Raw genomic sequence first — 27,937 nt, 5'->3', positions numbered from 1 at the left:
ATAAAATAAAATAAATGGGATGTGGTACTAAAGGCTAAATGTCGTACCCCCCCAAAAAACATTATTATAATTATTAGGACCTGGAAGAGGTTGAGGTTCTTTTCAGAAGGAGGAACCACACAGACTTGGATGAGGTATTTCATCCAAGTCGATGTGGTTACATACATAGGTAAAGATGGGTGGGTTGTGTGTGTATGCAGGTGTTGTGTGTGGGTGTTAAAAAGTAGGGGCAAAACAAACAAATGGCCATCAATCTAATGATCTAATACACTTGTTAGAACAGGTGTCACTGTGCACGCACGCTTATCAGTCTAATTATCTAATAACTCAGTTCAAACAGGTGTCACCTCACGTGCGCACGCACACATCAAGTTTCCACCTGAAAACTTCATACTATAGGCATATGCTCTTCTAAAGGCCATGGTGCATTATGAGCGCAAACAAAAAACTTTCTTGGATCTGTCACTGACTGCGAAGAGACCTGGGGTTCCTCGATCACACGTCATTGCATTTTGGTACACCAGAAGTACATTAATTTCCAATGGAACGCTGTGCTTGCCTTGCAGCACTGCCTTGCAGAGGTAAATATGTTGAAAAACAGTCAACAAGTGCTCAGCATATGTGGGATCTCCTTCAAGACTGTTGGAAAAGCATTCCAGGTGAAGCTGGTTGAGAGAATGCCAAGAGTGTTTAAAGCTATTATCAAGACAAAGGGTGGCTACATTGACTCATCTGAACTGGTTGGTTGGTTAAACAATTTTCTGGTTTCTACATGATTCCATATGTGTTATTTCATAGTTCTGATGTCTTCACTATTATTCTACAATGTAGAAAATAGTAAAAAGAAAAACCCTTGAATGAGTAGGTGTGTCCAAACTTTTGACTGGTACTGTATGTTGCACACATATCTAGATGATGCTGGGTACCATTTTGCACAATGGTGCTGTAGGTGTGTTCGAGGCATTATGTATTGATCACACCGACAGCGTCATTGCTTAAAATGGTACACAGCATCAATAGGATGTGTGTGCAACAAAAGTTCAACCTTCTGCTGTCATTTCTGTCAAGCCATCTATGCACAGTTTAACGCATATGTTCGATAAATCCAACTATGCACCAGACAAAATACCTCTGCAATGCATTTCTGTAAGGCAAACACCGTGTTACATTGGAAATACATGTATTTCTGGTGTACTAAAATGCAGTGACACTGTCGGTGTGATCAAGGCATTAAGCCTTGTTCACATTACCCCAACGGACTCTGTTACATTGCACCCACAACGGAGTGGAAACGCAACGCGCCCTTGTGATTGAAGGCTCCGTTGCAAGAAGGACAGAGCATACTTTGAAATTGTTCTAACTTTGAGTCATTTTCAGTCCGTCAAAGAACAGGAAGCTACCAAACCATAGAAGCTACCAAACCATATTGATGGCTTTATGGGCTCGCTAGCAACTTTACCCATTCCATAAAAGTGAGTAATATTTTAATATAAATGTTAAATAATACCCATTATATTATATGACTTGCCTTCAGTTGAAGTTTATTGTGATGATAATTATTATAAAAACCAAAAGTCATTACTAGGTGAGGTTGCTAGCTACAATGGTACATTCAACCTAGCATTGGCTTTTAGCTAGCTTGACATGCTATAAAGTTAGAGAAACAAGTTGAGGATAAAATAACTAAACAAAACATGTTTTATTATCACCTGAAACAATATATTTACCCTGTCTTGGATAAAAAGGTAATATTTAGCAATCTCCCACAATAAATGCAATCTCTGACGAGAGACAGCGTGGCCTCTATCTTGCATTACAATCACTACACTTGTCTGATCAGTAGTGGGGCGAGACTCCATGAAGATGACATATGCATTACACCATGATATAAAAGGGGTATTAGTCACTGTCAGTCTTCCCTCTGAATTTGATAAAATGTTCTCCTGTGTAGTTTAGGCGAACACCTTGCATAGACTACAGACAGTCGCTTAGAGAGTCTTATAGCTAGGCCTATATGAGAAAATAAAAGTTCAGAATAGAGGGGAATAAAACATCTGTGCATAATGGCAACCATTAATGACCTTATCCATGGTGTTTTACTAACAGTTGTATTTCCTTCTAATGACTATAGGCTAGGCTATGTGAGCACACCCAATTAAACAAATTATCTTGGGATCCTGAAGACCGGGGGCTATGCGTGTATGTGTCTCATGTCAAGCTGCTACAACACCGCTATTTTGCAGCCCATTATAAACCTATAGCACCTGTCTGTGGTAGAAGAGGCATCTCAAGGACCACTCCTTCATGTGCAAAGCAGCTATTCTTAGGCTCTGTTTGAATATATTAATGGATGGATTCTCCCTTTCTTGAAATAATCGTTGATATAAATACAGGCCTATTAGATCAATGATGATCAATGAGCATAGGCTATATATAAAGAAATAATCACTGATCTGACATGACTTGGTTGGTAGTCTAGAGTAAAATCTCCTTTCACTATCCATCTATTGGTGATGTCTTCAAGGAAGTGAGGAATGAAGGACACATGGGTAATCCCAAAACAGGGGCATTGTCTCCGTTATAGGCTATTTGCCTCAGCTATATACCGCTAACTTAGGTTACCACTTGTTCACCTTATAGAGGCAAGTGGCTAGACCTATTAGATAATGGACTGTAAAATTGCTGTCTCAGACGGGGCTTTGCCCAAACCCCCTGCCCCGTGACTATGCAAGGTCAATGACAGGGGGTTTGGTGCAGCCATTGAGCCCGACTGAGACGCACAATCCTCCTCCACGCAAACCTTCTCCACGCAATCCGTGACTTACATTCACAAGATTATAAACCTAGGCCTGTGAGATTACTTGGAAGTGTACATAAAATACCATGCCGTTACGCACAAATGTGTAAGTTAATAGAACCATCAGTTCTATTAGCCAATGTGCAATCACTGGAAAACAAAATTGATGATCTACGGTGGAGACTATCCTACCAACGAGACATTAGAAACTGTAATATCTTATGTTTCACCGAGTCATGGCTGAACGACGACACGGATAATATAGAGCTGTCTGGGTTTTCCGTACATCGGCAGTACAGAGCAGCTACGTCTGGTAAGACAAGGGGCGGAGGTGTGTGTCTATTTGTCAATAACTGCTGGTGTGCGATGTCTATATTAAAATAAGTCTTGAGGTATTGCTCGCCTGAGGTAGAGTACCTCATGATAAGCTGTAGACCACACTATCTACCAAGAGAGTTCTGATCTAAATTATTCATAGCAGTCTATTTACCACCACAAACCAATGCTGGCCCTAAGATCACACTCAACAAGCTGTTTAAGGCCATAAGCAAACAAGAAAATGCTCATCCAGAAGCGACACTCCTAGTGGCAGGGGACTTTAATGCAGGCAAACTTAAATCCGTTTTACCTCATTTTTACCAGCATTTCACACGTGCAACCACAGGGAAAAAACTCTAGACCACCTTTACTCCACACACAGAGAAGCATACAAAGCTCTCCCTCGCCCTCCATTTGGCAAATCTGACCATCATTATATCCTCCTAAATCCTGTTTACAAGCAAAAACTAAAGCAGGAAGTGGTCAGAAGATGTGAATGCTAAGCTACAGGACTGTTTTGCAAGCACAGACTGGAATATGTTCTGTGATTCATCCAATGGCATTGAGGAGTATACCCAGGTGGGGACAGCCTAAGGGTAGGCAACAGCCTAAGGGTAGGCAACAACACATCTGCCACGCTGATTCTCAACACCGGGGCCCCTCAGGGGTGCCTGCTCAAATCCCCGAGCTGACAAGGTCAAAATCTGTTGTTCTGCCCCTGAACAAGGCAGGTAACCCACTGTCCCTAGGCTGTCATTGAAAATAAGAATTTGTTCTTAACTGACTTGCCTAGGTAAATTTAAACATTGACGGGGCTGTAGTGGAGTTGGTCGAGAATTTCAAGTTCCTTGGTGTACAGATCACCCACAAACTATCATGGTCCAGACACACCAAGACAGTCATGAAGAGGGCACAACAACACCCTTTCCCCCCCCCAGGAGAGTGAAATTATGAGGCATGGGTCCCCAGATCCTCAAAAAGTACTACAGGTGCACCATTGAGAGCGTCCTGACTGCTCTCAACTGCTCTGCATCCGACCATAAGGCGCTGCAGAGAGTAGGGAGTACGGCCCAATGCATCACTGGGGACAAGCTGGCTGCCCTCCAGGACCTATACTAGGTGGTGTCAGAGGAAGGACGAAAAATTGTCAAAGACTCCAGTCACCCAAGTCATAGACTGTTCTCTCTGCTACCTCATGGCAAGCGGTTCAGCAGCGCCAACTCTAGGTTCAAAAGGCTCCTTAACAGCTTCTACCCCCAAGCTATAAGACTGCTGAACAATTCATCAAATGGCCACGCTGACAATTTACATTGACCCCCCTTTGTTTTTACACTGCTGCTACTCAATGTTTATTATCTATGCATAGTCACTTTACCCCTGCCTAAATGTACAAATTACCTTGACTAACCTGTACCCCTGCACATTGACTCAGTACCGGTACCCCCTGTATATAGCCTCGTTATTGTTATGTCATTTTATTGTGTTACTATTTATTTTATTTTTTACCATATTTTATTTAGTAAATATTTTCTCTATTTCTTGAACTGCATTGTTGGTTAAGGGCTTGTAAGTAACCATTCGGCGCACGTGACAAATATTATTTTATTTTACCTTTCGTTTCAACAAATAGGCTGCTGGCCTAGCTGTTACTCTCTAAGATACTATGCAAGGTGGTGGCATACAGAGGGGATTGAGGATAACATTGTAGTGAATTCGAAGGGCACCATGACAGGAAATGATGCACACAACTCCATGTCTCTTCGCAATCAGTGACAGTACCAAGATAGTTAACTTGTGTTCTGACAACGCACTATGCATGGCCGTTAAGAATACAACCCACCCGTCTCTACCTAGGTATGTAACCGCACGGTGTGGTTCCTCCTTCTGAGAATAATCTGTGGCACAACCTCTTCCAGGTCCTAATACTTTTACTAAAGCCAATTCTAAAGTCTAGTTTCACTAGGTCATCTAATGCAAGCATTTCAACAGTGGTGCACAACAGCAACAGGGAGCCAGGAAGACATGCCAATAACCAAATCGAACCAAACTTTATTCTCAAAATTTGTTTTTCTTGAATTTTGCCACTTTATTCTCGAAATATTGCCACTTTATTAGATTAATTTAATTTAAACTTTATTCCCAAAAAGTCTACTTTATTCTGAAAGTATTTAAAGTTTTAAAGTACTACACATGTAAAAATAGTAATAATCCAAGTACCAACAGCAATCACATTTATTATTTTGTTCTCTTCACTTGGCCCTAATTCCCTTCCGTAGTGTGTGGTAAAGGTTAAAAAAAGAAAGAAGATTGTTGTCTATCAATAATGACAAACCACCTGGTACTGACAACTTACTGAGGATGGTTGCGGAGTATATTGCCACCCTTTTTTGCCATCTCTTCAGTCTAAGTCTACAGGGAAGTGTGTGCCCTCAGGGAAGCGTAAGTCATTCCGTTACCCAAGAATAGCAAAGCATCCTTTACCGTTTCAAACAGCTGACCAATCAGCCTGGTACCGACCCTTTTTGAGAAAAAATGTGTTGACCAGATACAAAGCAAATTAACAACTGACTTTCACCACGCTTATAGTGAAAGGCCGCACAGCAAAAAGAAGCCACTGCTCCAAAACCATCATAAAAAAGCCAGACTATGGTTTGCAACTGCACATGGGGACAAGGATCGTACTTTTTGGAGAAATGTCCTCTAGTCTGATGAAAGAAAAATACAACTGTTTGGCAATAATGACCATCGTTAGGTTTGGAAGAAAAAGGGGGGCGCTTACAAGCCGAAGAACACCATCCCAACCGTGAAGCACGGGGGTGGCAGCATCATGTTGTGGTGGTGCTTTGCTGCAGGAGGCACTGGTGCACATCACAAAATAAATGGCATCATGAGGAAGGAGAATTATGTGGATACATTGAAGCAACATCTCAAGACATCAGTCAGGAAGTGAAAGCTTGGTAGCAAATTGGTCTTCCAAATGGACAGTACCACAAGCATACTTCCAAAGCTGTGGCAAAATGGCTTAAGGACAACAAAGTCAAGGTATTGGAGTGGCCATCACAAAGCCCTGACCTCAATCCCATAGAAAATCTGTGGACAGAACTAAAAAGTGTGTGTGAGCAAGAAGGCCTACAAACCTGACTCAGTTACACCAACTCTGTCAGGAGAAATGGGCCAAAATTCACCCAACTTACTGTGGGAAGCTTGTGGAAGGCTACCCGAAATGTTTGACCCAAGTTAAACAATTTAAAGGCAATGCTACCAAATACTAATTTGGTATGTAAACTTCTGACTCACTGGGAATGTCATGAAAGAAATAAACGCTGAAATAAATCATTCTTTCTACTATTATTCTGACATTTCACATTCTTAAAATAAAGTGGTGATCCAAACTGACCTAAAACAGGGAATTTCTACTAGGATTAAATGTCAGGAATTGTAAAAAACTGAGTTTAAATGCATTTGGCTAAGGTGTATGTAAACTTCCGACTTGAACTGTATGTCGATATTGGACTCTGTGGATATAGATACTTTTGTACCTGTTTCCTCCAGCATCTTCACAAGGTCATTTGCTGTTGTTCTGGGATTAATTTGCACTTTTCGCACCAAAGTACGTTCATCTCTAGGAGACAGAACGCGTCTCCTTCCTGAGTGGTATGATGGCTACGTGGTCCCATGGTGTTTATACTTGTGTACTATTGTTTGTACAGATGAACATGGTACCTTCAGGTGTTTGGAAATTGCTCCCAAGGATGAACCAGACTAGTGGAGGTCAACAAGTTGTTTTCTGAGGTCTTGGCTGAATTCTTTTGATTTTCCAATGATGTCAAGCAAAGAGACACTGAGTTTGAAGGTAGACCTTGAAATACATCCACAGGTACACCACAAATTGACTCAAATGATGTAAATTTGCATATGACATAATGTTCTGGAATTTTCCAAGCTCTATAAAGGCACAGTCAACTTAATGTATGTAAACTTCTGACCCACTGGAATTGTGGTACAGTGAATTATAAGTGAAATAATCTGTCTGTAAACAATTGTTGGAAAAATGACTTGTGTCATGCACAGAGTAGATGCCCTAACCGACTTGCCAAAACTACTTCACATGTGTAAATATTTGTATGAACATAAGATTCAACAACTGAGACATAAACTGAACAAGGTCCACAGACATTGTACTAACAGAAGTTGAATAATGTGTCCCTGAACAAAGGAAGAATCAAAATCAAAATTAACAGTCAATGCAGCTGGTGGCAACACCAGATACTAAGTACTGCAGTGCATCTCCTTCTCATGGACTGCACCAGATTTGCCAGTTCTTGCTGTGAGATGTTACCCCACTCTTCCACCAAGGCACCTGCAAGTTCCCAGACATTTCTGGGGGGAATGGCCCTAGCCCTCACCCTCCGATCCAACAGGTCCCAGACGTGCTCAATGGGATTGAGATCCGGGCTCTTCGCTGACCATGGCAGAACACTGACATTCCTGTCTTGCAGGAAATAACACACAGAACGAGCAGTATGGCTGGTGGCATTGTCATGCTGGAGGGTCATGTCAGGATGAGCCTGCAGGAAGGGTACCACATGAGGGAGGAGGATGCCTTCCCTGTAACGCACAGTGTTGAGATTGCCTGCAATGACAACAAGCTCAGTCCGATGATGCTGTGACACACAGCCCCAGACCATGACGGACCCTCCAATTCCAAATCAATCCCGCACCAGAGTACAGGCCTTGGTGTAACACTCATTGCTTCGACGATTAACACGAAACCAACCATCACCCCTGGTGAGACAAAACCGCGACTCATCAGTGAAGAGCACTTTTTGCCAGTCCTGTCTGGTCCAGCGACGGTGGGTTTGTGCCCATAGACAACATTGTTGCCGGTAATGTCTGGTGAGAACCTGCCTTACAACAGGCCTACAAGCCCTCAGTCCAGCCTCTCTCAGCCTATTGCGGACAGTCTGAGCACTGATGGAGGGATTGTGTGTTCCTGGTGTAAATCGGGCAGTTGTTGTTGCCATTCTGTACCAGGACCGCAGCTTTGATGTTCGGATGTACCGATCCTGTGCAGGTGTTGTTACACATGGTCTGCCACTGCGAGGACGATCAGCTGTCCGTCCCGTCTCCCTGTAGTGCTGTCTTAGGCGTCTCACAGTACGGGCATTGCAATTTATTGCCCTGGCCACATCTGCAGTCTTCATGCCTCCTTGCAGCATGCCTAAGGAACGTTCATGCAGATGAGCAGGGACCCTGGGCATCTTTCTTTTGGTGTTTTTCAGAGTCAGTAGAAAGGCCTCTTTAGTGTCCTAAGTTTTCATAACTGTGACCCTAATTGCCTACCATCTGTAATCTGTTAGTGTCTTAACAACCATTGCACAGGTGCATCTTCATTAATTGTTTATGGTTCATAGAACAATCATGGGAAACAGTGTTTAAACCATTTAAAATGAAGATCTGTGAAGTTTTTGGGGTTTTTCCTAATTATCTTTGAAAGACAGGGTCCTGAAAAAGGGATGTTTTTTTGTTGCTGAGTTTATGTTACTGTGAAATGAGAAAATTACATTGCATAATGAAAGAAAGGTAAGTTCAATCACCTCTAGCAAAACAGTCAATCTGACAGAAGATTGATAGAATTTACGTCAGATACGTCTTTGTAGAGAGGCACATGGCATTGCTGTTTATGAAAAGCCTAATTTTACTTGTGAACTCAGAACGAACCCAACTAACTAGATGTTTCAGTCTCACAGGCAACCAGTTAAACATCCAGCAAGAAACAAAGTTCTGCCTCTAGCTATATCAGTTCCTTACAAAGTAAAATAGAAGCAAGAATGAGGAGATAAGCTTACAGCTGCCAAACTTCAGTGGACAGGAGTGGGAATCCATAGGGAAGTCTTCGAGGTGCATGGGACATTCCGCCTGGACCGTTAACCTGAGTAAATACAAAAATACAGACGCAAGAGTTCACATCACCCCAGAACCTCAGGGCTACTCTCTCAGTGCAGTTGTTTTGTTGTGCTACCATGTTTCTTTTGAATGGCCTCATCTCTCCTCACTTTCAGGCTATGCTGAGACCTTGTATGTACACATACTGTATGGTTTTCATAGGGTGATGCTGACTGCCTGTACAATAGCAGTAGATCTCAATGCTGGCGTTGGCTGCTGCACTGACATCACCTTGTCCTTTGACCTGAGGACAGCTCTTTTAGCTCTCTAATGAAACCAGGGGTAATAAAAAACAAGCACTTGTTACCTCATAGTGTACAACAGTGTTCCATCCTCCATGATCCGGAGCAGTTTGTTGGGCATGGTCATGTTGTGAGCGACAGATTTCTTCCCATTGTGGAAGAAGGTATCTGGCGTCCAGATCTTACTGGCCATCAGGTTGTTCAGCCGCAGGATATTCATTGGCCCATTGAACTTCAGCCGCTCGTCAATCCAGCTCTGACGGAAGAACACGTCCACAGTGTATTCCTGACAAAGAGCAGAGTACAAAAGACTTTAGCACGGGTTGAGATATGGTTAATGAAGAGACTGCAATGGCAGAGGGTGTTATAAAAACAACTTAGATCTGGTAAACCCACTGCTGCATCATAACATGTGTTTTGAATAAGTATAGTGAAACCATAAGGGTATTAAAGCTCCTCAATCAATAAAATAAATCAAAAAGTGTGTTCTAAAGTGGTGCCACCTGAGTCAGTGTTTGAGGTTGCACCTGGTTTGTTATGTCTGGGGACATGCAGAGTCAGTGGTGGATGCCTACTCCCTGCCCTCTTGCTAATGTCAGGGTGGATTTACATCAGTACCCCCTATCCCGTCAGCATCTGGCCCTCTGGAGTCTGGTGGGTACAGCCCTCCTTCCCATACGCAAAGCCCCCAGGCTTCTGACCCCCAAGGGCTTTACTGAGCAGTTCATGGGGCCCGTTTACAAGGGTAAATGATTCCTGGACTCTGAAACCCTTTGAATTTGAAGCCCTTAAACAAAAACACATGCTCAAAGACTTCAATGACAACTGTGAAGTTGCAATCCGTTTTTCCCAGAGTAAATTACTTTCTTTGTTAACACACTCCAAGAGCACAAGTTAGCACTGTGATGTCTCACAATGGATGTTAATGGGGTGAGTTACCCCAAACAGAGAAAGCCCTGTGAGAAAGCCTAGAGAAAAGCTCTGTACCAGTCCAATCCACTATTATCACCTGGGTCCAATTTTTTAAAAGTTACCAATACGGATAATTTCAGCTATAGAATTAAATGCATAGAAATAAAATGAACAGAACTGGTGTCCCCATTCAAGTCAATGAGTTGTCCATTCTATTCATTCTATTTCTGTGCATTTAATGTCTGATAGGCAAAATCCAAATAGATAACTTTGGAAAAACTGGGCCCTGGTCAGTCAAATGAAAGTAGTCTAGAAATGTATCGTCCAATATTCGGCCTAATAATGATTTGTTTTATCTAACACTATGACACTGATTCTATGCCCTGTGGAGGGATCCCAATAAGGAGAGAGGAAAATATAGAAGCCATATATTTACAGACACAAAGCATAGGGAGCAGCAGGGATGCTGTCAAATATATGAGAGAGAGCGAGAGAGAGAGAGAGCGAGAGAGAGAGAGAGAGAGAGAGAGAGAAAGAGAGAGAGAGAGAGAGAGAGAGAGAGAGAGAGAGAGAGAGAGATGCCACTATCAGAGAAACACTATCAAAGCAGAGTGATGGCCCAAGAGTGAAATTATCCACCGTGAGTTGGAAGGAGCCTCTAAATGAATTATACATGTGCCATTTCTTCTTCTTTTTTAAGGCGCTAGTTCGGTAGCAACCATTTCCCCCTCTTCTTTATGGTTTAAATATTTGAGAGCAGGCTGAAATGGAGGGCTGAGAGTGTGATGGAGGGAAACTGAGAAAAGCTTTTAAAGCTCAGCAGGTACGAGCCTGAAGCTTGCAGAACAAGGCCAAAGGAAAGGAAAGGGGCGAGAGGGTGAGACAGAGAAAGAAAAAAAGAAATGGGACACAGAGAGTGAGGACTCTGTGAACATGATACGCCTGTGTATGTACAGTATGTGTGTCTGTCTAAGAAAAAAAAAGTGCAGCTATAACGGCAACAGAGACAGACACAGTAGTGATGCTACCCCAAAATCACATGAAATGTTGATGGACCAATCACAATTTAAAGGGTCAGTCTCTGTCCTACTCAAAATATATGTGAAATACTTAACATATATCAATTTATATCTATTGTTAAACATAAGCTTATATATAAAAAGAAATCTGAAATAAATAATGAATTCATGTATCTTCATAGATGAAAGAAGCTGAATATATTTCACTAAGAGCTTTATCGTAGTAGTCTAATGCCTAGTATAACACTTACCATGTCTGTGTCTGACACTGGACCAAAACTTGTGACATAAATATCAGTCTTCACCTCTGTCACCCGATCTGTAAAATATATGCACACAACAAAATGTTTTAAATGTATTTAAAATAGTTGTTTTTATATAGTCGCAACAACTGATTTTAATGCTTCATTCATGTTTCATATGTATATTTTTAGGTCTATCTGTTCATGTCAACAAGGCATCCATTCGCAAATCCCATGTTAAAACACATGTTTTTGAGAACCGTGAGGTACATCTGGAATGAAATGTGGTTGAGATCAATCCAGCCACTGAAAGCCATGATTTCACATTAAACTTAGATGTCTGTGCTGTCATGGCAACGCTTTGTCCACAATTCCACATTTACATTTTCTCATCGCTCATCTTCCTGCCTCAGACTCCCTGGTGAACAGTGGGATGGGAACATACACTATATCATGTTACGTCTGCGCTGTCCTCATGGGGAAAACACACTCACTCTCCTCACTGCCCTTCAGACACTTTAGGGGCATCTCATTTGGCTAAAGCGGCCTCATTTCCTGGTCCAACTCTCCATGCAAAGGAATTAATTCTGACCTAAGTATAGTAAAAGCAGTGTTGATGTCTACCAGGTCGGAGTTACATATTGATCGTGGGTAGGGTGATTTAATGTACTCCCATATAATCTAAAAGCAATATCCTAGTAAGGGACATATGATAGCTACTGAAAAGTACAATCCAAATCCAATCTAACACGAACGTATCATCAATGATACGGGGCAGCAGGGTAGCCTAGTGGTTAGAGAGTTGGAGTTGCAAGTTCAAACCCCCAAGCTGACAAGGTACAAATCTGTCGTTCTGCCCCTGAACAGGCACTGTTCCTAGGCTGTCATTGAAAATAAGAATTTGTTCTTAACTGACTTGCCTAGTCAAATAAAGGTTTAAAAATATATATATATATTTTTTTAAAAGATCATTCTTATATATAGTAAATGCATGCGTGCACGCAAATACAGGCCATCACACACATACAGAGGCCATCACACAGATACACTGGCCCTCACACACATACACAGGCCAGGCCATCGGACACATACACAAACACAGGTCCTCACACACAAATACAGTCACACTCATAATTCACAAAAGTGTTCAGGAAGCACCCCAGTGACCAATAACACTGGGCCTTCAGAAATGTCCATATTTTGTTGTGTTAAAGCCTGAAACAAAATGGATTAAATTGAGGTTTTTTTGGCACTGGCCTACACACCATAGTCGCAACAAAGTGGAATTGAGTTTTTCAATTTTTTACAAATTAATTAAAAATGAAAAACTTAAATATCTTGAGTCAATAAGTACTCCACTCCACTGTTTTATGGCAAGCCTAAATTGGTTTAGGAGTAAACATCTGCATGGACTCACTGTGTGCAATAAAAGTGTTTAACATGATTTTTGAATGACTACCTCATCGTTGTACTCCACACATACGATTATCTGTAAGGTCCCTCAGTCAAGCAGTGAATTTCAAACACAGATTCAACCACAAAGACCAGGGAGGTTTTCCAATACCTCGTAAAGAAGGGCACCTATTGTTAGATGGGTAAAAAAAAGCAAACATTGAATATCCCTTTGAGCATGGTGAAATAATAAATTACATTTTTGGATGATGTATCATTACACCCAGTCACTACAAAGATACAGGCATCCTAGCTAACTCAGTTGCTAGAGAGGAAACCATTCAGGGGTTTCACAATTTTTTTAAATTTTACCTTTATTTAACTAGGTAAGTCAGTTAAGAACAAATTCTTATTTTCAATGATGGCCTAGGAACAGTGGGTTAACTGCCTTGTTCAGGGGCAGAAAGACAGATTTTTACCTTGTCAGCTCAGGGATTCAATCTTGCAACCTTTTGGTTACAAATCAAATCTATATATATAGCCCTTTGTACATCAGCTGATATCTCAAAGTGCTGTACAGAAACCCAGCCTAAAACCCCAAACAGCAAGCAATGCAGGTTTAGAAGCACGGTGGCTAGGAAAAACTCAGTAGAAAGGCCAAAACCTAGGAAGAAACCTAGAGAGGAACCAGTCTATGAGGGGTGGCCAGTCCTCTTCTGGCTGTGCCGGGTGGATATTATAACAGAACATGGCCAAGATGTTCAAATTTTCATAAATTACCAGCTTGGTCAAATAATAATAATCACAGTAGTTGTCGAGGGTGCAGCAAGTCAGCACCTCAGGAGTAAATGTCAGTTGGCTTGTCATAGCCAATCATTTTAAGAGTATCTCTACCACTCCTGCTGTCTCTACAGAGTCTCTAGAGAGTACTAGTCCAAAGCTCTAACCACTAGGCTACCTGTTGCCCAGGCCAATGGTGATTTTAAAGTTACAGGATGGATCAGCAACATTGTAGTTACTCCACAATACGAACCTAATTGACAGAGTGAAAATAAAAATATAGTGGAAATAAAAATATTCCAAAACATGAATCCTTTTTGCAATAAGGCACTTGAGTAATACAGTAAAAAATGTGGCAAAGCAATTAACTTTTGTCCTGAATACAAAATGGTATGTTTGGGGAAATCCAACACAACACATCACTGAGTACCACTCTTCATATTTTCAAGCATCGTGGTGTCTGCATCATGTTCTGAATATGCTCGTAATTGTTAAGGACTGGGAAGTTTCAGGATAAAAAATAAACTGAATAGACCTAAGGGGAAAAAAAATCATTTAGCAAGGTTAGCAAACTTGGGCAACAACAAATTCTGAACCTACGCAACCATGCATAACTGACCAAATTATAGGATTAACATTTTGAATTCTGTGAAGTGAGGTGGAAGAGGTGAAAAAAAGTATTGTTGTCTATCAACAATGACAAGCCACCTGGGTCTGACAACTTGGAAGGAAGATTACTGAAAATGATAGCGGACGATCTTGCCACTCCTATTTGCCATCTCTTCAATCTAAGCCTACAGGACAGTGTGTGCCCTCAGGCTTGGAGGAAAGCAAAAGTAATTCCACTGCCAAAGGATAGCAAAGCACCCTTTGCAGGCTAAATCGGGCAGTTAGTAAACTTTTGGAAAAAGTTGTTTGACCAGATTCAATGCTATTTCACAGTAAACAAACAACAGATTTTCAGCAGGCTTATAGGCAAGGGCATTAAACATGTACGGCACTTACACAAATGACTGATGATTGGCTGATAGAAATTTATAATAAAAAGATTGTGAGAGCTGTTTTGGTAAGACTTCAGCGGAGCATTTGAGATTATAGATCATAATCTGCTGCTGAAAAAACATGGCTTACATACCCTGCTTTACATCCCTCATCTAAAAATGTCGCTGGAGAAGGACGTTTTACATGTCCCCAACCGATAGTGTTTTATGGTTCAATTATTTGTGTTTTGTGTAACTTATTTTTTAAACTTATTTTGTACATAATGTTGCTGCTACCGTCTCTTATGACCGAAAATAACTTCTGGGCATCAGTACTGCGATTACTGACCACGGACTAGCAGAATCCTTTTTTTCCTTTAACGAGTCTGATAAACCCGACACGAACAACATACTGCTTTCTCGGGAACAGGCCCAGATCTCCGTGATTTGCGTGAAGACGAAGTGGAGAAAAAGGGGCCAAAGGGCGGGCTGCCTTCTGAGAATTCGTAGGCAATCGAATAAACCCCCACTCCCTTCCATTCTGCTAGCAAACGTGCAATCTCTGGAGAATAAAATAGATGACCTACGTGGAAGATTAAACTACCAACGGGACATTCAAAACTGTAATATCTTATGGCTGGTTATACGCTGCACCGGCAGGATAGAACAGCAGCGTCTGGTAAAACAAGGGGCGGCGGACTATGTATTATTATTAAAAAAACAGCTAGTTCACGATATCTAAGGAAGTCTCGAGCTATTGCTCGCCTGAGGTAGAGTATCTCATGATAAACTGTAGACCACACTACCTACCTAGATAGTTTTCATCTGTATTTTTCGTAGCTGTTTACATACCACCACAGTCAGAGGCTGGCACTAAGACAGCATTGAATGAGCTGTATTCCTCCATAAGCAAACAAGAAAACGTTCACCCAGAGGCGGTGCTCCTAGTAGCCGGGGACTTTAATGCAGGGAAACTTAAATCCGTATTACCAAATTTCTATCAGCATGTTAACTGTGCAACCAGAGGAAAACAAACTCTGGACAACCTTTACTCCACACACAGAGACGCATACAAAGCTCTCCCTCGTCCTCCATTTGGCAAATCTAACCATAATTCTATCCTCCTGATTCCTGTTTACAAGCAAAAATTAAAGGAGGAAGCACCCGTGACTAGATCAATAAAAAGTGGTCAGATGAAGCAGATGCTAAGCTACAGGACTGTTTTGCTAGCACAGACTGGAATATGTTCCGGGATTCCTCCGATGGCATTAAGGAGTACACCACATCAGTCATTGACTTCATCAATAAGTGTATAATTGACGTCCTCCCCACAGTGACTGTACGTACATACCCCAACCAGGCAACGTCCGCTCGAGGCTAGAGCTGCCACTTTCAAGGAGCCGGACTCTAACCTGGAAGCTTATAAGAAATCCCGCTATGCCCCCGACGAACGATCAAACAGCATCATCTGTTCCGGAAGACTGTGTGATCACGCTCTCCACAGCTGATGTGAGTAAGACCTTTAAACAGGTCAACATTCACTAGGCCGCAGGGCCAGTCGGATTACCAGGACGTGTACTGCGAGCATGCGCTGACCAACTGGCAAGTGTCTTCACTGATATTTTCAACCTCTCCCTGTCTGAGTCTGTAATATCAATATGTTTTAAGCAGACCACCATGGTGCCTGTGCCCAAGAACACTAAGGTAACCTGCCTAAATGACTACCGGTAGCACTCACGTCTGTAGCCATGAAGTGCTTTGAAAGGCTGGTCTGTGCTCACATCAACACCATTATCCCATAAACCCTGGACCCACATCCAATTGGCATACCGCCCCAACAGATCCATAGATGATGCAATCTCTATTGCATTCCACACTGCCTTTTCCCACCTGGACAAAAGGAACAACAATGTGAGAATGCTATTCATTGACTACAGCTCAGCGTTCAACACCCTAGTGCCCTCAAAGCTCATCAATAAGCTAAGGACCCTGGGACCAAACACCTCCCTCTGCAACTGGATCCTGGACTTCCTGACGGGCCGCCCCCAGGTAAGAAGGGTAGGTAACAACACATCCGCCACGCTGATCCTCAACACAGGGGCCCCTCAGGTGTGCGAGCTCAGCCCCCTTCCGTACTCCCTGTTCACTCATGACACACGGCCAGGCACGGCTCCAACACCATCATTAAGTTTGCAAATGACACAACAGTGGTAGGCCTAATCACCGACAATGACGAGACAGCCTATAGGGACGAGGTCAGAGACCTGGCCGTGTAGTGCCAGGACAACAACCTCTCCCTCAACGTGATCAAGACAAGGAGATGATTGTGGACTACAGAAAAAAGAGGACCGAGCATGCCCTCATTCTCATCGACAGGGCTACAGTGGAGCAGGTTGAGAGGTTCAAGTTCCTTGGTGTCCACATCACCAACAAACTAACATGGTCTAAGCACACCAAGACATGAAAAGGGCACAACAAAATCTATTCTCCCTCGGGAGACCTTGAAATATTTGGCATGGGTACTCAGATCCTCAAAAGGTTCTACAGCTGCACCATCGAGAGCATGGCCTCCAACCTCAAGGCAATACAGAGGTTAGTGCGAACGGCCTAGTACATTACTGGGGCCAATCTCCCTGCCATCCAGGACCTCTATACCAGGCGGTGTCAGGAAGGCCCTAAAAATTGTCATAGACTGTTCTCTCTGCTACCGCATGGTAAGCGGTACCGGAGCACCAAGTCTAGGTCCAAGAGGCTTCTCAACAGCTTCTACCCCCAAGCCATAAGACTCCTGAACACCTAATCAAATGGCTACCCAGACTATTTGCATTGCCCCCCCCCCCCCTCTCCCCCACTGCTGCTACTCTCAGTTGTTATCATCTATGCATAGTCACTTTAATAACTCCACCTACATGTACATATTACCTCAATTAACCGGTGCCCCCACACATTGATCCTGTACCAGTAACCTTTATATACCGTCGTCTGCTATTGTTATTTTACTGCTGCTCTTTAATTACCTGTTACTTTTATTTCTTATCCGTATTTTTTAAAACTGCATTGTTGGTTAGGGGCTCATAAGTAAGCATTTCACTCATTTCACTCATTTCACCTGTTGTATTCGGTGCATGTGACTAATAAAATGTGATTTGATATTGTGGATCGAGAGTTAGCTGTCTAACAGAACACAGGGGATGTTCTTTAATGGAAGCCTCTCCAGCATAATCCAGGTAGAGTTAGACATTCCCCAGGGCAGCTGTCATTTTTTCAATCTTTACTAATGACCTGCCACTGGCTCTGAGTAAAGTCTGTGTGTCTATGAAAGCTGATGGCTCAACACATCAGCTACCACAGCAAGTAAAATCACTGCAAATCTTAAAGAGATGCAGTTAAAAAATTGGTGGGAAGAAGTAATTGAGTCCTACATTTTTCAAAAACTAAAAGCATTGTATTTGGGACAAATCATTCACTGAACCCTAAACCTCAACTAAATCTTGTAATGAATAATACGGAAATTGAGCAAGTTGAGGAGACAAAACTGCTTGGAGTAACCTTGGATTGTAAACTATCGTGGTCAAAACACAATGATGCAACAGTAGCTAAGATAGGGAGAGGTCTGTCCATAATAAAGCATTGTTCTGCTTTCTTAACAACACTATCAACAAGGCAGGTCCTCGTTTTGTTGCACCTGGACTACTATCCAGTCATGTGGTCATGTGCCACCAAGAGGGACTTTTGGTGGCACAAAAAATTGCAATAGGCCCAGAACAGGGCAGCACGGTTAGCCCTTAAAATGTACACGGAGAGCTAACATTAATAATATGCATGTCAATCTCCATTGGCTCAAAGTAGAGGAGAGATTGACTGAATCACTACTTATATTTGTGAACGAAATTGACATGTTGAATGCACCGAGCTGTCTGTTTAAAAACTACTAGCACACAGCTCAGACATCAATGCATACCCCACAAAACATGCCACCAGAGGTCTCTCCACAGTCCCCAAATACAGAAAAGACTATGGGCACACAGTACTACATAAAGCCATGACTATATAGAACTCTATTCCACATCAAGTAACTCATGCAAACAGTAAAATTAGATGTAACCTGAACCTGGTTCAGTCTGCTTTCCACCAGACACTGGGAGATGAATTCATCTTTCAGGAGGACACTAACTTAAAACACACGGCCATATCTACACTGGAGCTGCTAACCAAGAAGATAGTCAATGTTCCTTGTTACAGTTTTGACTTAAATCTGCTTGAAAATCTATGGCATGACTTTAAAGTGGTTGTCTAGCAATGATCAACAACCAATTTGACAGAGCTTGAAGAAATTAGAAAATAATATTGTACAATCCAGGTATGCAAAGCTCTTGGAGACTTACCCAGAAAGACTCACAGCTGTAATCACTGCCAAAGGTGATTCTAACATGTATTGAGTCGGGGTGTGAATACTTATGTAAATGAGATATTTCTGTATTTCATTTTCAACACATTTGCAAACATTTTGAGAAATATGTTTTCACTTTTATTAAATACACCATGAACATGGATTATCCTAATACCTGTGTGATAACTGGGTGCAGAAACAATGGAGCCCTGGGTAATCTCAAACAAGGTTTACATTGACTTTTACAAATTGTGCAACAACAGTTTTGGTAATTGTTTTGAAAATCATGATCACTTGTTTCAAATTCTTTGTCATCTCAACGCGTCAGAATTCATGTCTGCTATGAGGTTTGCTGAGCTTCTTACATTTTTTTTTGAGGTCAGGAGTGAAAAACAAACAAACAATCTACTTATTTTGAATTGCACTGAATTGTCTACAACTGTAAGCCTTGATTTAAGCCAAACCTGGGAGCTATTGTGCAATTCTAAAATCTCTCAGTGAAAAAAATCCCATTTCCCATAAATAAAACAGCCATTTCCCAGTACACATCTGGTGCATCTATCTTCTTTGGTCTCATGGGAAACCAAATTAACATTACTGCCTGACTGTAGAGGGCTTCTGTCATGAAATAATATCTACAACTACAGTAGATAAACATCAACATATATCATAGCACCTTGTAGGCTATTCTAGGATCCATGAAAAGTTAAAACCTCAGTAAGTCCTCAATAAACGAGTCAAGAAAGCATATTCAATCACACAAATGGGATCAGTGACTGTACTGGGATCAGTGTACTGTATAACCATGATCAGTCATCTTTTATGGACCAGGCATTATAAATCACACCACTCACACCTAATATGGGCTGCTCTTGGATCAGTAAGAAGCCAGAAGCAAAGTACATCCTTGCCAGCAATTCACAATTGGAGCTATAGTACCATTGTAAGGGAAATTACCTCGAAACAAGGCCAGTTGTAAACTGCACATGACTAAAGGGCTGTCCCAAATGTGAATTTGTATCCTTCTGGATGTGAATTTTCAGCAAAGCCTTGTGACACAGTTATCAGGATAATCACATTGGCACAGTAGGCATTTGGTTTTTCGTTATCTTACCTTTTCTAACAAAATGCCCTAGTTGTGACTAAGACTAATCTTTGTACACTACATCCAGTGTCTATGCCGCTCATTAGAACTGGGACAATGGGAGCCTCTCTTGGGAGCCATTGAGGTATTGGGAGCTATTTTGCATTGTGAGTCATAGGACACTATGAATTAGAGAGTCCACAATCATAATGAAATTGTTGCAATCCCTATTACTAGCCTGTTCAACCTCTCTTTCGTGTCGTCTGAGATTCCCAAAGATTGGAAAGCAGCTGCGGTCATCCCCCTCTTCAAAGGGGGGAACACTCTTGACCCAAACTGCTACAGACCTATATCTATCCTACCCTGCCTTTCTAAGGTCTTTGAAAGCCAAGTCAACAAACAGATTACCGACCATTTTGAATCCGAGCTGGTCAAGGGTGCACCTCAACCACGCTCAAGGTCCTAAACGACATCTTAACCGCCATCGATAAGAAACAATACTGTGCAGCCGTATTCATAGACCTGGCCAAGGCTTTCGACTCTGTCAATCACCACATCCTCATCGGTAGACTCGATAGCCTTGGTTTCTCAAATGATTGCCTTGCCTGTTTCACCAACTACTTATCTGATAGAGTTCAGTGTGTCAAATTGGAGGGCCTGTTGTCCGGGCCTCCGGCAATCTCTATGGGGGTGCCACAGGGTTCAATTCTCAGGCCGACTCTCTTCTCTGTATACATCGATGATGTCGCTCTTGCTGCTGGTGAGTCTCTGATCCACCTCTACGCAGACGACACCATTCTGTATACTTCTGGCCCTTCTTTGGACACTGTGTTAACAACCCTCCAGACGAGCTTCAATGCCATACAACTCTCATTCTGTGGCCTCCAACTGCTCTTAAATACAAGTAAAACCAAATGCATGCTCTTCAACAGATCGCTGCCTGCACCTGCCCGCCCGTCCAGCCTCACTACTCTAGACGGTTCTGACTTAGAATATGTGGACAACTACAAATACCTAGGTGTCTGGTTAGACTGTAAACTCTCCTTCCAGACTCACATCAAACATCTCCAATCCAAAGTTAAATCTAGAATTGGCTTCCTATTCCTATTTCGAAACAAAGCATCGTTCACTCATGCTGCCAAACATACTCTTGTAACACTGACCATCCTACCGATCCTCGACTTTGTGGATGTCATTTAGCCTCCAATACCCTACTCAATAAATTGGATGCAGTCTATCACAGTGCCATCTGTTTTGTCACCAAAGCCCCATATACTACCCACCACTGCGACCTGTACGCTCTCGTTGGCTGGCCCTTGCTTCATACTCGTCGCCAAACCCACTGGCTCCAGGTCATCTACAAGACCCTGCTAGGTAAAGTCCCCCCTTATCACAGCTCGCTGGTCACCATAGCAGCACGCACCTGTAGCACGCGCTCCAGCAGGTATATTTCTCTGGTCACCCCCAAAACCAATTCTCCCTTTAGCCGCCTCTCCTTCCAGTTCTCTGCTGCCAATGACTGGAACGAACTACAAAAATCCCTGAAACTGGAAACACTTATCTCCCTCACTAGCTTTAAGCACCAGCTGTCAGAGCAGCTCACAGATTACTGCACCTGTACATAGCCCATCTATAATTTAGCCCAAGCAACTACCTCTTCCCCTACTGTATTTATTTATTTATTTTGCTCCTTTGCACCCCATTACTTCTATTTCTACTTCGCACATTCTTCCACTGCAAATCTACCATTCCAGTGTTTTACTTGCTATATTGTATTTAATTCGCCACCATGGCCTTTTTTTTTGCCTTTACCGCCCTTATCTCACCTCATTTGCTCACATCGTATATACAATTATTTTTCTACTGTATTATTGGCTGTATGTTTGTTTTACTCCATGTGTAACTCTGTGTTGTTGTATGTGTCGAACTGCTTTGCTTTATCTTGGCCAGGTCGCAATTGTAAATGAGAACTTGTTCTCAACTTGCCTACCTGGTTAAATAATGGTGAAATAAAATAAAATAAATAATAAAATACACAGCTCAATCATCATGGTGAGCCAGACACACCAAAACAAATAGCGACATTTGAGTATCAACGGTTTAAATGGATGCACGCAAACAAAACTTCAAATTGACTGGGTCAGCCCTAAATAAAACAGCCTAGAATAGCTCTCACAGTATCTCTTCTGTTACAGCAGATAATACTTTCTGTGTTGTTGTCTTGGTGATAAGGGGGATGCAAATGCAAGCTCAGTAACTCATTCTGACACCAGACAAGTTATTTGGGAATTTAAACAAGCTTCTATCTGGGGAAATGCAAGAGATTGACACAAGAACATGTTAAATCTCAAAGATATTTAAAACTTTGAATAAAATATATGTCCTGGAGTCCTACTGGGTGTATAGGCTTTTGCTCCAGCTCTACTCTAACACACCTGATTATATTAATCAAGGTCCTGCTGAGCAGCTGATCAACATTTAAAACCAATTTAACTTTCATTTTATTTAATTTGATATGGAAAGTATGCAATGTTAACTGCTCACCGCCAAGTCCAGGTCGTAATCGGTTGTCATAGCCATCCAGAAGGCTGTCCAAGATCCGGGTGAACAGAGTGATATTGTTTTTGAAGGCTTCTGAAGCATATGCCGATGATTCCACTCTTGATCTATGTAGGTAACATTAAGTAGCAGAAACATCAATGATTAGGAGAGATGTGAGGGGAAAATTGACATATGTGGGAAAAACATTGTTTTTGTGTGTTTTCCTAAGGAACATAAAAACCTAATTCAACCTCTCTCTGCCAACTTCCTCTCTTGAAATTGGACAGAGCACTACGGGAAAAACAATTGTTCTGTAGCCAACTATTAAGGACCACAAAAGTGAATTAATGTGGCTCAGTTGGCTTCTTGCAAAGACAACCAGCCTCTCTCTCTCTCATTTGTTCATTATAGAACAGACAGTTCCACCTCACCAAAGAAATGCCTAAACATTTCCGAAGATAAATGAAGGAAGGCACCAAGAAATCGAGCATCAATCGATTACATTACTAAGTTTTCTTTCTTCAGATTCATACAAATGTTCTAACTTCCTGGAGCTGTGCGCAATCTCCACCTATAGTCTCCTTTTCAGGTCACCGCGCAATTGGTGTCTCCGCTCTCCACACAAATTGTGCCACCATGTTATCACGATAAAAAAAATGTTTTAAAGTAATTTCGCGTGACTGCTTTATTCCAATCTGAGAACCATTTAGAGTGGCCAAAATTGAGAAGATTTAGAACGTGCAGATGCAGTGCACGCAAACACCGCTTACTGTTTTTTCTATTGGTTGTTTCTTTTTTTATAAAGAAAATACAACGAAACTTACCTTGACTGCCACAGTACCATCATCGAGAAGAACACCGCTAGATAATGTGATAAATCCAACCGCTTGCTCATTGCTGAAATCCAAACCTACAGAATGGGAGGATGCCTAATTAAAGGCAATATTCAGAGCCCGAAATTGCATTCATGAAGACATTCGATTAAAATGCTAAGCAATACCATTCATTCTGAATTATTGTCTTATGTTAATTAACAAATTAATGCAAACTAATTCTATAAACCTTTTTCTCTATCCAAAATCAAATAGTCATGCGCTGTATAGTCTATAAAGTCCATGCAAAGACATCAAATGTGATGGCAACATGCAAACACAAATAAATTCGACCACTCCATAAAAAACATGATACATGATTTTTTTTTAACGTATTGAAGTTATTGAAAACTCCATTATTTTTTGCTGGAATGGAGAGCAAGAAGATGTTTTGAAAACGTTTTGGAAATCATCAAACCTTCAAGGCAACTGTCACTTAGACGCAGAAAAACAATGAGGCGATTGACAGCTAGGCAACCTGACTAGCGCAAGGTATCCCCCCTTTGATTTTCTTTCTGAGAACTCAGCTGTAAAGTTGCGCCCAAGAGCACTGTGCATTATCTAAATTACACCACGGAGATTTGGCAATGTACTCGGAGTGCGCGTAAAAATGTTGATTGTATTCCAAACCCTGAAAAATCCAAAATACCGAATGTAGCTCTGTCCATCTGTATCCAAGTGCCGTGGTTCACAATTATATTCGATATTGGCTCCCGCCTTTCACCTGTAACGGAAGCACCCGCGCGCCCAATTCCGCGTGGCTCGAGCCACGGAGAAAAGTGAGGAAAACGAGCGAGGCAGAAATACTAGGTCCTAGAGATAGCCTCCACCATTTGACCACCAGAATAAATCCCAGATGTGATTTCCAGGGACAAATTTATGTTTGAGGGTTCTGGAAAAGCTCTTTCTCTGCAACACAAAGCACACCACCACCATGTAAAAACTAGAACTGGTCTCAAGTAAAGGAGTTGGATAGATGCTAAGATGTTATTTGAGGCACTTTGGATGCGCTCAAGAGGCTGCGTGACTTCGCCTATCCTAATTAACTCAGAAATGAACATGGTCTCAGGGCAATATGTATTATTCTGTGACAATCCATTTAGTATGATGCTGTATATTAGGTTACATTATGAATGGAATAGCAGTTGTACAATATCACATGCATTCTAGGACATATACTATATTAGACTGTATCTTACCCGGTTATAAAACAGCATACAAATTGGATGATATAACCTTATTACATTTTAGTCATTTAGCAGACTAAAGTAGTGAGAGCAAACATTTTCATGTTTGTCCGTACTAGTCCCCCATGGGAATCAAACCCACAGCCCTGGCATAATAAGTGCCTTGCTCTACCAACTGAACCACACATGAGCCCGGAAAATAATATTGGCATTAATAAAATAATATTGGCATTAAAAAATTGGCATTTTTGTATATAATGCCAAAATTTGTTAACAACCCAATAAAAATATTTTTGGCTTGAGAGGAGGTATCCCCCTCCTTGAGAGGATCTGCAGGGAAGAATAGGAGAAACTCCCCAAAATACCGGTGTGCCAAGCTTGTACCGCCAAACCCAAGAAGACTCAAGGCTGTAATCACTGCCAAAGGTGCTTCAACAAAGTACTGATTAAAGGGTCTGAATACACTTTAGGTTTATAAATTAGCAAAAATGATTAAAGCCAGTTTTAGCTGTGTCATTATGGGGTATTGTGTGTAGATTGAAGAGGATAAACAATTCAATCAACTGTTGTAAGGTAACAAAATGTGGAAAAAGTCAAAGGGTCTGAATACTTTCCAAATGCACTGTATGTAGTATAACCTGCAGCGAATTATGGCCTTGTCTTTTAGATTTGCCACACATTGTTAGATTGAAGTTTATTTTCATGACATCTGTAAACACCATAGCCACCATGCAATAATGACAAGATGTGTGCTCTCAGGGTGGGGTCGGGAAGTGTTTTTATTAGGGGTTCAAGCTGTGTTAAACCCTATTGAATTTCCATACTGTTTTATGTCCACTAATATTATTCCAGTTCTTCTGCCGTTTTGGTAAAAAAGGCAAATTCCTGTGAGATAAGACCTAGGAGGGTACAACCTTGCATGGTGGTCAAGGGTCATGGGCCACACCCTCTCATGCAATACCATGCCAATTGGCCACATGTTGGCGCTATATGAAGTGATTGAAAATGCAACTTTTAAAATCTCATGCCCCTCACCTCTCTTGTCTAGACAGACGGGTTGCCAATGTTCCAGCTTACATGTCTGTACGGATACAACGTCAGTTTGGCGTAGAGGAACTACGTCACTTCCTACATCACTGTCTTATCCGTTGTTGTTCACATCCCCAGACACAAAATAGTACTTGGCAAGATCAAGATTTTTTTATGAGTGAATTTCGCAAGTTTGCAATAACTACTTTCACAAAAAACATGGCAACATTTTTGCCTGCCTACTTTGGTTTTCAATCGCAACATTTTGGCAAGTCTACCATGTGATTTGTTGGGAGAGTTGGCCCTTCCCGGGCGACCCTCCCCGGAAGACGACACTCCCCAGAACATACAGTACCAGTCAAAAGTTTAGACACACCTACTCATTCAAGGGTTTTTCTTTATTTTACATTTTAGAATAATAGTGAAGACATAAAAACTACGATAAACACAAATGGAATCATGTAGTAAACAAAAAAGTGCAAAAATCTAAATATTTTTATATTAGAGATACTTCAAAGTAGCCACCCTTTGCCTTGATGACAGCTTTGAACACTCTTGGCATTCTCTCAACCAGCTTCATCTGGAATGCTTTTCCAACAGTCCTGAAGGTGTTTCCCCATATGTTGACCACTTGTTGGCTGCTTTTCCTTCACTCTGCAGTCCAACTCATCCCAAACCATCTCAATTGGGTTGAGGTCGGGGGATTTGTGGAGGCCAGGTCACCTGATGCAGCACTCCATCACTCTCCTTCTTGGTCAAATAGCCCTTACACAGCCTGGAGGTGTGTTGGGTAATTGTCCTGTTGAAAAACAAATGATAGTCCCACTAAGCTCAAACCAGATGGGATGGCGTATCGCTGCAGAATGCTGTGGTAGCCACGCTGTCACGATCGTCGTAATGATGAGACCAAGGCGCAGCGTGAATAGAGTAGCACACATTTTAAATGAACTGAAACTCACCAAAACAAAACCAACTGAACGAACGAACAAACAAACAAACGAACGACGAACGAACGAACCGTGACGCTACTAGTGTGCACACAGGCACCAAACTGTAGACAAGATCCCACACCAGAAAGTGGGAAAAAGGCCTGCCTAAATATGATCCCCAATCAGAGACAACGATAAACAGCTGTCTTTGATTGGGAACCATATCAGGCCAACATAGATATACAAAAACCACTAGATCTACAAAAACCCTAGACATACAAAAACCCTAGACATACAAAAAACCCTAGGGTACCCACCCTAGTCACACCCTGACCTAACTAAAATATATAGAAAACAGATATCTAAGGTCAGGGCTTGACACACGCTGGTTAAGTGTGCCTTGAATTTGAAATAAATCACTGACAGTGTCATCAGCAAATTAATCCCCACACCATCTCGCTTCCTCCTCCATGCTTCACGGTGGGAACTACACATACGGAGATCATCCATTCACATACTGTACTCTGCATCTCACAAAGACACATCGGTCTTAACCATAAATATCAATTTTGGATTCATCAGACCAAAGGACAGATTTCCACCGGCCTCATGTCCATTGCTCGTGTTTCTTGGTCCAAGCAAGTCGCTTCTTCTTATTGGTGTCCTTTAGTAGTGGTTTCTTTGCAGCAATTCGGCAGGGTCGGATTCACACAGTCTCCTCTGAACAGTTGATGTTGAGATGTGTCTCTTTCTTGAACTCTGTGAAACATTTATTTGGGCTGCAATTTCTGAGGCTGGTAACTCTACTGAACATATCCTCTGCGGGAGAGGTAACTCTGGGTCTTCCTTTCCTGTGGCAGTTCTTATGAGAGCCAGTTTCATCATAGTGCTTGATGGTTTTTGCGACTGTCTGTGAAGAAAATGTCAAAGTTCTTGAAATTTTCCAGATTGACTGACCTTCATGTCTTAAAGTAATGATGGACTGTCATTTCTCTTTGCTTATTTGAGCTGTTCTTGCCATAATATGGAATTGGTCTTTTACCAAATAGAGCTAGCTATCTTCTGTATACCACCCCTACCTTGTCACAACACAACTGATTGGCTCAGACGCATTAAGAAGGAAAGAAATTCCGCAAATTAACTTTTAACAAGGCACACCTATTAATTGAAATGCATTCCAATATACTTTTTCCAACCTACACTGTGAATGTTTAAATTATGCATTCAATATAGTAAAAAAAAAATACAATAATTTGTGTGTTATTAGTTTAAGCACA

The 27,937-nt window shown here is 41.8% G+C and overlaps 1 protein-coding gene across 2 annotated transcripts in view; it reads right to left on the bottom strand.

The window, feature by feature from the left end:
* Positions 1 to 24,570, bottom strand: part of LOC110497788 (gamma-aminobutyric acid receptor subunit alpha-2) — a 40,414-nt gene extending 15,844 nt beyond the window's left edge. The window contains exons 1-6 of one of the 2 annotated variants that reach the window (XM_021574152.3): positions 23,934 to 24,570; positions 23,468 to 23,553; positions 22,647 to 22,768; positions 11,486 to 11,553; positions 9,369 to 9,589; positions 8,965 to 9,047 (exon numbers count right to left, since the gene is read on the bottom strand). In XM_021574152.3, coding sequence (XP_021429827.1) covers positions 8,965 to 9,047; positions 9,369 to 9,589; positions 11,486 to 11,553; positions 22,647 to 22,768; positions 23,468 to 23,538 — 565 coding nt within the window. In that variant the 5' untranslated portion in view covers positions 23,539 to 23,553; positions 23,934 to 24,570. The remainder of the gene's footprint in view (positions 1 to 8,964; positions 9,048 to 9,368; positions 9,590 to 11,485; positions 11,554 to 22,646; positions 22,769 to 23,467; positions 23,554 to 23,933) is intronic. The other variant, XM_090211150.1, reaches the window with a different exon arrangement.
* Between the last annotated feature and the right edge of the window lie 3,367 nt (positions 24,571 to 27,937).

The sequence above is a fragment of the Oncorhynchus mykiss genome, chromosome 19 (genome assembly GCF_057628025.1).
Source record: "Oncorhynchus mykiss isolate SJ-2025 chromosome 19, ASM5762802v1, whole genome shotgun sequence".
In the NCBI taxonomy this organism is placed as follows: Eukaryota; Metazoa; Chordata; class Actinopteri; order Salmoniformes; family Salmonidae; genus Oncorhynchus; species Oncorhynchus mykiss.
The sequence above is the reverse complement of the archived record's forward strand: the minus strand, read 5'-3'. Positions and strand labels throughout refer to the sequence as shown.